The sequence below is a fragment of the Emydura macquarii genome, unplaced genomic scaffold (genome assembly GCF_026122565.2).
Source record: "Emydura macquarii macquarii isolate MOO-44397 ecotype Brisbane River unplaced genomic scaffold, CSIRO-AGI_Emac_v2 contig_3287, whole genome shotgun sequence".
Lineage (NCBI taxonomy): Eukaryota > Metazoa > Chordata > Testudines > Chelidae > Emydura > Emydura macquarii.
The window spans coordinates 4945293-4955830 of NW_027133424.1; the positions used below are offsets into that span (position 1 = coordinate 4945293).

At 41.9% G+C, this 10538-nt stretch overlaps 1 protein-coding gene across 3 annotated transcripts; it reads left to right on the top strand.

Moving 5' to 3' along the window:
- The first annotated feature begins 73 nt into the window (after positions 1-73).
- On the top strand, positions 74-8898 carry CENPL (centromere protein L). Of its 3 annotated transcripts, XM_067532603.1 has the most exons (6): positions 74-197; positions 3291-3467; positions 5288-5375; positions 5496-5539; positions 6444-6986; positions 8303-8898. In XM_067532603.1, exons 2-6 carry the CDS (start codon positions 3294-3296, stop codon positions 8372-8374), a joined length of 921 nt encoding a protein of 306 aa, XP_067388704.1. In that variant the 5' UTR covers positions 74-197; positions 3291-3293; the 3' UTR covers positions 8375-8898. The 3 variants fall into 3 exon arrangements, with proteins under 3 accessions (XP_067388704.1, XP_067388702.1, XP_067388703.1); XM_067532601.1 differs by having other exon boundaries at positions 5288-5539; XM_067532602.1 differs by having other exon boundaries at positions 166-224; positions 5288-5539.
- Positions 8899-10538: the final 1640 nt, after the last annotated feature.

Sequence of the window (10538 nt, forward strand, 5' to 3'; positions counted from 1 at the left end):
CCCCGTGGTGGATCACGTGACACACTGCCCGGCCTAGGCTCACGCGCGTGCCCCCGCCCCCTCTCACCGCATGGGCTGCCGGGAAGGGGATTCAAACGATTTTTAGCGCGGAGGCCGCGGACAAAAGCGGTTAGTGTGTCCGCGGCGCGTGAGCTGTTTCCGCTATCAGCCGGTCCGGGCGCCTCAGTCTGCGGCAGGTGAGAGCGTGCTGCACCGTGTCTAGCGTACGTGACTTTCCTTCCCCCTCCCCGCCGCACGGTCCGGGGTGCTGAGCAGCCCGCCGAGTTGCCTGGCGATGGCGGCGGCGGCTGGGGAAGCCGCCCGGGGACCCAGCCAGCCGCCCTCTGTCCTTCCGGGCGGGTTGGTAGCGCACCAGCCGCACAGGCTTCGCGCCCGGGGAGGCGCCCGGCTCTGCTTCGCCCGTGCTGAGACATCCTCCGCGGCGCGGAGCCGGGCTGCGAGACGGCTTCGGGTCTGAACGCGCGCGCGCGAGCCGGGGAGGGAGCGGACTCTGCCCTGCGACCCCGCTGTGCTGCGCTAGATCTCGCGCCTCCCCTCCCCCCGTCCTCTGCTTTATCCACTGCCGGCAGCGTGCCGGGCCAGAGACTGTAACAGACACGGAGGGGACAAGGCCCCCCGAGTTCACAACCTAAGGCCCAGGGGGAGGAGGGCATCGTTTCAATTGCCTGTTACAGTGGCTAGAAGAAGGAAATTGCGCTACTCGACCCCGATCTTTCACAGGCGTTGAGTGTTAAGCTAACTTCGCTCCACTGGAATGGGGGGAAGAGAGGCGGGAACCTTTTCCTTAGTTAGGGCGGATGAAGATGTGAGCGGTTTGGCGATGGGTCTTTGTCAGCTTGCGCATTCCATGCTGGGCTTGGGAACATTTCAGCCTCCCTTCTGAATGTAACTTTCGGTGGGGCTTTGAGCATTCGTTGTTGTAGCTGGTATTTGATACCAAGTTTACATCCAAACTGTAGATTGATCTAGCTACTTCACTCAGCGTCGTGAAAATTTACACTCCTGAGAGAGAGAGACTAAACACTATTATAGGTACTACTAGGCCAATGGAAAAAGTCTTCCATCACTTCTTGGGAGGGTGGATTTACTACAGTGATGGAAAAACCCTTTCTGTTTCAGTAGTGTCTGCGCTACAGTGACAAAGCTACAGCTGTGGTGCTTATAGTGTAGACCATTGTTTCTCAATTAAATTTGGCCACGGAACCATTTTGAACTTGATAAATAATTGTGGACCCCCCCCCAAACTCTTAACAGTATTTTTACATATGGAGCCCAAAAAATGTCGAAATAAGCAAATTATATACAAACAACTAGGTCAGCATTTCTCAATTAAATTTTCCCACGGAACCCTTTAGGCTCCGTGGGGAAATTACACTCATACTCGATACCCTCTGCTGAAAAATCTGGGACATCTTCCCTTTTTTGGTGGTGCGGAGAGCAGCTGCTCTCGGTGGCGCAATGTCACTTTCTTGGGGAACCCCAACAGTTTTCCCACGGAACCCCAGGGTTCCGTTGAACACCAATTGAGAAACACTGGTGTAGACATACTCCAGGTGAAGAATCTATGGCCAGGTGTACACTTCAGATCTATGTCAATATAATTGTCGTTCAGAGGTGAGAAAAATCCCACACCCCAGTGATGTAGTTTTACCAACCCTAATCTCCTGATGAAGGAGCATCTTCACTTAAGTGTTACACAGGGCAGGTCTTCACTTAAAATGCTGCATCAATGTCTGGGAAGCTGTGACGGAGCAGTCAAGGGCCATTAACATTGGGCTGTTCTACCCCAGTGGAACAATGAGTTCGATACCAGCAGGGCCATTGATTTTTTTTTTTTTTTTTTTTGAACCACTGTCAGTCCGGAGGCCCAGGTGGGAAGTGGGGAAGAAGTTTGTTGCCAGGAAATTCTCTAGCGGAAGATTCGATCCCAACAGAACAAACCAGTGTTTGTCCAACAGTGCTGGGAATCTAGGACAGGACCAGTTTGTGACAGAAAACCCTCAGGCTGTGACTTTGTTCCTCACATTGTATCTGAACTGTGAGGGTATCCTCATACAATTGCAGGCCTCAGTATATTTTATTAAGATAAACCTTGTTGAGGTTGTGGTTCCTACAAGCTGTTTGTGAAGAAAACAAGGATTTCTATGCTGAACAGCTTTTACAATCTGTTAACTGTGTCTAGTGCTTAGAGCATTCCCCAGGATCTTACATTAAAATGAACTATCAATCTCTACTTTGGCCAAGGGGGCTAGTAACATGGTTTTTAATTTTTAAATGGTTATTTTTTGGGGGGGGAATTGTAGTGAATTTAAATCAAATTTTTGTAGGTGCATATTGCTGGTTCTTTACTTCCTTCCCATTTTGTAGTCTTAAATTGCAAAGATGACTATTTTGCATTTGTTTTGTTTCCTAATTCTTAGTAGACTTCAGTTTTTATTCAGATTTCTTTCTACTGAGCAATTTCTCATTTAAAACGTTGATTATGCTGAACAAAGCCCAGGAACTTAACATCCTTACCATGAGAATAGCACAAACTCAAAAACCGTCTTAATAAGCAAATAGCTAATGTTATATTTACAGCCAGCACCACCTTCTGATACGTTAAACTTCTATGACTCAAGAAAGCTGCATGCTTCAACCAGGTTATACGCCTCCATCAGGATTTGAAGTCAATGAGATTTGTGTTTCTAAATCACTTGGATGTTTCTGGAAATTCCACCCTTAAGCATGGGTTTCAGAGCTTAATTTTCTAGGTTCCTATTTTTTAACTTTTTGGCCTGTTTATAAAACAGTTCATAATAACTTTGTTAATCAATTGCAAGTCTAAACTTTTAATTGTATGCAGTCTGCTAATAAACTTCATTTTCAGTTCAAAACAAAGTTGCTTCAGTGTTCTATTTATTTTTTAAATAAAACTACAACTTTAGCTCCAACACTTGTACACATGCTTAACTTTAAGTACATTAGTTCCTCTCATGAGTAAAATTATATACTTGCTCAAGTGTTTGTAGGAACACCTTAATTTTCAATATTTTATCTCTTGCCTATAGCAGTTCTGTAAAAGTCAAATAAGAGACCCTACCAGTAGTGGCATTTGAATTAGAAAGAAGCATTTATAATTTAGTTGATCAATTTGAATTAGTTTTACAAAGGGTCAGTATGATCTGAATCAATGATATACAAATACTTAATTGATTTAAATTAATAATTTAAATTATTCCACTCTGATTATAGTAAGTTTTCAGTCTTTTGGCTCTTTCCATGCACAGGATATGGATATTGTTGATTCTAGGGGAATGACCCCTTTAGGAAGAAAAACTGCAGAGACTGGAATCAACTTTACAAGTACTACACATTTCTCAAGAGGTTTGACGTTCATCAGGACACACCCCCTGTTTGGTCAGAGCCCAGCTAGGAGAGCAGTTCCACAAACATTATTACTGCAGGTGGGTTTTTAGTAATTTGATTTCACTAAAGAAAATGTGTCTATTCATATCTTAAATCAGCTGCCACAGCTTGTTTGACATCTTTATCTAACCATTCTATTGTTGACTAGATCTGTATGCTGAGTCACTAATGTCAATTGTATTTCTCACAGTAATTCCTATGTTGAGATAATGGCTTCTTTCCTATGTTTCAATTGCTAGGATGTTCATCATGCATTTCCTGAAAGGAATGGGCTTTAAAATTTGTAGAGCACTCTAATTGTTGTGGGATTTATTTGTTTCTGATCAGAGAAACGCCTTTCACTTAAGTCATTTCAAATAGTGTGAAGCACTCACCAAACATTTACAGGCCTGAAGAATAAGCCTATCGGGGTGAAAAATACCCATGCACCCAATCATTTCCCCTGCAATTTAAAGGAATACAACAGTTATGTACTGTATTATTTGTGATCCTGCCAACTTTCTTTAACACATTTTTTATAACCACCAAAGCAAGAGACATAGTAAGTTTTCTGTCTACTTTCCTGTAATAGATCATGGTATGTCTTTCTGCATTATCTCCAGTGTTTTTTCTCTTTACTTTTCCAGCATCATACACTGTTTTCTTCCCTATATTTTACATTGTATATTTCGCTTCTCCCCTTCAAGTCTTTTTGCTGTACTTTTTCTAACCTCTCATCAATATTGCCATCTCTCTCATGCCTGCCCCACCTCCCACCCACATGTTCATGTGCATATGCACCTTTGTCCTCCCACACACCCAATAGTTCCTACAGGACTGACACTACTAGCCAAAGTCAGATATAAAGGAGGGTGTGGGAAGAGGCAGTTCTTTCCTTCTCCCTTGCCAAGCTACTGGGAAAGGCCAAGGTGTTGGGACATCTACTAAGCTGCTGTTTCTTGACCCTCTTTAGGGAATTCCCACCTTTTGTCTCAGGCTTTGCTTAGCAGTTCAGGAATGTGATTAAATTGAAATCTCTTTCCCAAGGCCCCTTTGGCTGATTGGGGAAAAAAGGAGTAGTCTGTTTTGTGGGCTCCCCCGGCTTCTCCCCTTCCCCGGTCTTGGCACCTCCTAGCTGCTGTTAAAATGTGTGGAGAGTCTCCCATGTGCTGCCTTTCTCTCAGTCTTCCTTGGCATGGGTGTGCTACTCTTATTCTTTCCATTGGCTTCTTGAACATCTCCATTGCCTGCCCCTTTTGTTGATCACAGATTACACAAACTGCAGCAAGTAAAATTAACCTAATTTTTGTCAGTTCCTCTGCTGTCTACTAGCTTCTGAATAGCAGCAATGAAAACTGACAACTTCTGCAAAGCTATGAACTGCATCAGAGCCACTCAAATTGTCTTCTACACAAAGGCATGTGTCTTCTGTCAGCCTTCCAAACCTGAACTGAGTATCTTTGCAACCCTAACGGCTAGAAACTTAACTTTTCTGAAATGAAAGTTTAGATTCTGTGGGCATTGATAGGACTCACTGGATTTTTCTTTAAAACTAGCCTGTATTATATTCTGGAGAACATTGTTACTATAATCCAGTCTTTGATGCCTGAATGCTATAGCTGGGAGAGGAAGTGGGAAAATAGATGACAATGACTTTGGTATCCTCCATCTCTACTTTCTAAATAGAAAAATCATTGCCCTGTTCAGTCCTTCAGCAGTGCTCATGGAAATATATACTGACAAGTTAGGAAAAATAGCTAACAGAATAAACACGGCTGATTAACCTGTATAGCTGATGCAGTGTATGGGTATTTCTTCCATTCCATGAAAGGAACTGTGGGCAGGCCTACAAAACTGAATACTGTTCTCTTGATTCCAGGAAAATGCTGATCCTCAGAAGATAGCATTCCTTCTACGCAAACAATGGACCTTGTATAGTGTGACTCCCATGTACAAATTCTCTTACGGTAATCTGAAGGAGTATTCTAGACATCTAAGTGCCTTTGTTGCTGCTGAAAAGCAGAAAGGATTTGCTGTAGAAGTAGGCAGTGATCTTGGTATCAAAGTGACATTGTCCACCCTTTTAGGATTGAAAGGTTCGGATCAGGACCAGGTTGCAATCCTTGTCCAGGTAAGAGCTGCAGCTAGCACTGTTGATAGCAATGGGGTATATCTTAACACTTCTGAATTGCCTCACTGTAGCATCTTAAAATATTTATGGCTGCTGCTATAATTTTCATGTATGCTGGGATTCAGACCTTTTTATATCCTGGTGCTTTTAACTAATATGGTTCTTGTCTGTTTTTTAACACTTTCGTGGAACTCTTCATAAACAGTGGATCCATTCAAACATAGATTTGGGTACAAATCTGTTATGATTAGAGCATAGAAGTAGGAGTTGGCACTCCTTTGTTTTTGCTCCTGCCATCAACTTGATATAGGATCTTGATCAGGTCTCTTACTTGCATCAGTAAAATGGGTGTAATGCTACTTCCCTGCCATAGTAAAGGCCCATTAACACTTTGAGGTCCTCAGAGGAAAGATGCTACTGAAATGAGATGATCTGTACTGCAGCTATTGGCGGAAAATTAATGTACAATGCAAATGCTGCATTAAGCGTCACTAATGTAGACTTGAGGGTTGCTTCTGTTTCCATTGAAGTAAATGGCAACACTTCCACTGACTTCAGTGGGAGGAGCCAGGCCCTCTATAGGTATAATAAATGAATTGCAAAAACCGTCTTTAAACTGTCCAAATAGCCAAAGTGGTCTAATGGCATAGAAACTAGTGCATTGCACAGCCAAAACTTGGGATCTTGGGCCAAAATCTTTAAATTAGGCACCTAAACCCATATAGGAACTTCAGCACTTCTAAAAATCAAACCACTGATTTGGGTGGAAGCGATTTTTGCTATTGTTTTTTGGGAGGAGGAATTCTTGTACTTCAGCAAATCTTATTAGAATCAGTTTTGTTCTGCTAAGAACTGTCAAATGCATCCTAGAACTTGGAGATGTAATGCAGACTTTCTCCCCTAGATTGCATCAAGATCTCAGCTCCCATTTGAAAATGCAGAAGACAAAGTGGTGTGGTCGGGTTGGTTCTGCTGTATATCTGGAGATGAGCTTTTGGAGAGTGTTTCAGAGGATTTTACTTGTTTATCTTTGTTCCTTGCAAATGGGGCAGAGAGTTACACAGGCATAGTTGGCACCTGGTTTCAAAAGACCTTTGACTGTTATTTCAGTCGTTTGACTATCAGCCCACTCAATCTTGCCTGGATGGCTGCTATGTGGACTGGGTGCAAAGTGGACAGTCATATCACTGCAACAGAACTTGTTTTCTCTGTACCCTGCATTCCCCAGTCTCTGGACATTTCATATGCCATACATCCTGAGGATGCAAAAGCGTTATGGGACACAATCCAAAAAACTCCAGGGGAGGTTACTCAAGAAGAAGTGGATTTATTTATGGACTGCCTTTACTCTCACTTCCATAGACACTTTAAGATCCACTTGTCAGCCACAAGGCTGGTGAAAGTTTCTACATCTATAGCCTCAGCACACTGTGATGGGAATATAAAGGTACTGTACTGAATTCCAATTATAAGGCTTCAAGGAACTTTCCTAGCTGGTATTAATTAAAATACTGCTACCTGGCCAGACAGAAAGCTGCTCCTAAAGTTGGAAGCTATTTGGTTCTCATAATAGATTTCCTCCTAAAAAATCAATATAAACATTTCAGCCTTTTCCAGACATAACTAGTTTCTAGTGGGTTCCACAGTGCATCTGACACTTGTGCAATCAAATTTTTGTATTGTGTTGGAGCCCCAGTCCATTGTACAGTCCCTGCCTTATTGTGGCTAAAATCTGGATTTAAAAATTCCAAATTTATACAAAACCAACAGCCAATAGAAATATCAAAGTCAGAAGTTAATAATCTTTTTAAATAAAGAAATTCCTTCGTATTCATGTGCTACCACAATGTTGGGATTGAGACATAACATGGAGACTAGTGTATTTTCACTGTCCAAACTGAGATGTTTTTAAAAAAAATCATTCTACTTAAAACTGATTCATTTGTAATGATACGAAGGGTTAGTAACATAGTTAAATGTTTTAAATTTGGAAGCTGCCAAATGGGTGCTGCCAATCTTAGAGTATCTTTCTTATTTCATTGGTGCATGGCCTGTTATAGGAGCCCTGCCTCATTCAGTGGATAGGAAAATGCACAGGAGACCTTTTTAGAATGTGAGCTCTTTGAGGCAGGTACTGCTTGTTTGTATAGAGAAACATACGCCTGTTCGGGCTGACAGAGGGATGACTGAAGCTCCATTTTGTCATTTTTAGTAAAAGTCAGGGACAGGTCATGGGCTTCTGTGAATTTGTTTACCTGTCTGACTTCTAATTTTTTTTAAAAAGTGACAAGTTTAACCTTAGTTATGATCCACCAATATAAATGTTCAGTAACAACTTGTCAGGTATGGCTTGAATAAGGAAGAGTTCTGCAGGAGGGTGGAGGAGCAGAGTGGCCCATTGTTGGTGCTTCTTCCAGGGAGGGGAGGAGAGGGGAAGTGAGGGAACAGACTAAGGAAAAAGATAAGTCCCCACCAAAGAGGAGCTAGGGAGCAGTGGTCCTTGGGCTACTGATCTTTCCCCCAGATGAGTGAAGATCAGAAGGGACAATGTGGAAAGGAGGAGCTAGGACACTAGCCCTCATGTATACTCAACAGGAGGAGTCCTGTAAAGAAAAAGGGAAAATAGCTGGTGATTAACCTGGAGTGCAAATCCTTCATTGCCCTGTTTCTATTTAAATGTGTAGAACACATATTGATGATTGTCAGTGATTTAAATAGCTTATTTTATTTCTATTCTGACTACAACTAATGGTTTTCTTGCAGATCCTAAATAGCAAGCACCTACTAGGAGTGTTGACACTGCTGACAGAGCTGGCGATCTCTCATATACAGTGAAACATTTTACTCTGTCCTAAAACTTTACAGATGCTCTGCTTGGATTATATTAAGTCTGTTTGCAGTAGATTCATGTTTGTGAGATGTCGACTGCAGAAAACTGACTTTCCTGCAGAATTTTTTAGCCTCTTCACAAGTCTCCAGTCCACAACATGAAAGCATATTAGTTTCATTTTTACCTCATTGGTTACTGGACTGAAATCCACAGGTGGTAATGAAGCAAAGAGGGCCACAAGAGGAACATAATTTAGATGCATATTTTGCTGTAATAAAAATATCACATCAATAAAGTTGCAATTTGTAATCGCTTCTTTAAGTATCCTCTCATTCAAAGGAACAGGGATAAAATGGAACACTGCTCCTGTTGCATAGCCTCGATGCTAACCCAGTAGTGCTGGAGGGTGGTGGATGTAATATAGGGCAGAAAAGGCTGTGTTTGGGATTAATTTCTGCAAGTTCAAAAGCATCCCCCTGTTTGAGTGAATAGCGAGATACTCAGAAGCAGAATCAGTATGGCCTTGCTATCTGAGCACTTGAGAGAGACTTTTTTCTTGCTTCCAGCTCTACTAGTGCCCTAAAACAAATCACTTTCTCTGTACCTCAGTTTCCTCATCTACAAAATAGGATAGTTGCTACATGTCGTAAAGCTGTGTGATATGTACAAATGAAAGTGTAAGGTAAAATGAATTTTCCCACACTGCAAAGTTTGGGGTTTTTCTGTCAGTGAAGCTAAAGCCGAGGCCTTTTCACATCAGTGCTGTTTAAGTGTGATACTTGAATTAATGCTGGACCTGTATGTCTGAAGAGATTGGAAGCCCTGTGACAGCAGCAGCAAACTTGTACTTTTCATGCTGCCTGTAGCTAATTCAGCTGAAGGAGGAAGCTGTATATTTTAAAGAGAGCAACATCCATCCTCATTTATAGAATTTGCATTATAGCAATTAGGGAAGGAGTAAAAGATCTTGGAAGAAAAGTGTCAACCTCTTTCAGTCTTAGTTGATGTTGCTGTTAAATGGATGGTCTCTGAATCAATGTGAAACCAGAATTCTGCTCAAACTGCCTTTTACCTGCTTCAATCCACATTAGTTCAGTTAGATAATCTTATTCTTTGCCTATCACCTGGTACATAACAGCACTGTACCTCAGCTATTCTGCTGTTCTTGAAGTTGTCTACATTTAAATAGGTGGTAGTACAGAGCATCGTTTCGTTGTTTGGACAGCACCTGGCACAATGGCTATGGGCTCCTAGGTGCTATTATAATACAACTAGTAGGCAGGTGCTTATGGGGCTTGACTTTCAGAAGGGCTGAGCTAATCCACAGCAACTGTTGGATGAAAGTCAGCCGGCATGCTCCCCCACCCCACGAGCATAGTTTCAGTCCCATTTTTGAAAATCTTGGCCTAAGTTTTCATTTAAAGAAAAAAGTAATTACATTCTAGCCCTTGTTTGCAAGAGACTGAAATTCAATGACTTGACTTTCATTGCTAATCTGTGTAGGAGAAAGATTCAACTACTACATTTATCCCCCAATCTTAAATCTCACACATTCTCTGATTCCAAAATCCCTCCGTTTGCATGCTCATTACAGGATCTGAAATAAATATATTGGATTTAATTTAAAAAAAATAACCTTAGCCCACATTTACTCTAGCTTTGGTGTATGGTGTACCTGTGATATAGAATATTTTGAGTGAGGCTTTCCTTTCTATGATCTACAGCTCCACTGCACTTTTGAAAGTGGTATTTCATCTTCCATGGGCCTGCTAAATAACTTTGTTTCAATATGTTCAGTATTACATAATAGCACTTCCAGGGAAGTGTACTAGAGTAAATGCCCATCTGCAAATCAGTGGAATTACATTAGGGCTGGATTTGGCTTATGGTACTAGGCCACCCTCTCCCCTAGAAAAATAGCTGTCATAAACATTGCTAGGCTAAAGGGTGCACGTGCTGTTCTTTTCCCCCTACCAGAAGAGCTACAAGTCAGTTTTACTTAGATGGCTGGCTGAAGCAGTTCCTGTTCAGTCCAGTATGTTGTCTTTACTGGACCAATGCCCAATGCTTCAGAAAGGCATCCAACCCCTATTGAAATGTACCTAAATGTAAAATACTATATACTGTGTGGTAGGGGACGAGTAGTTCATCCTGACTTTCATCTGCAGT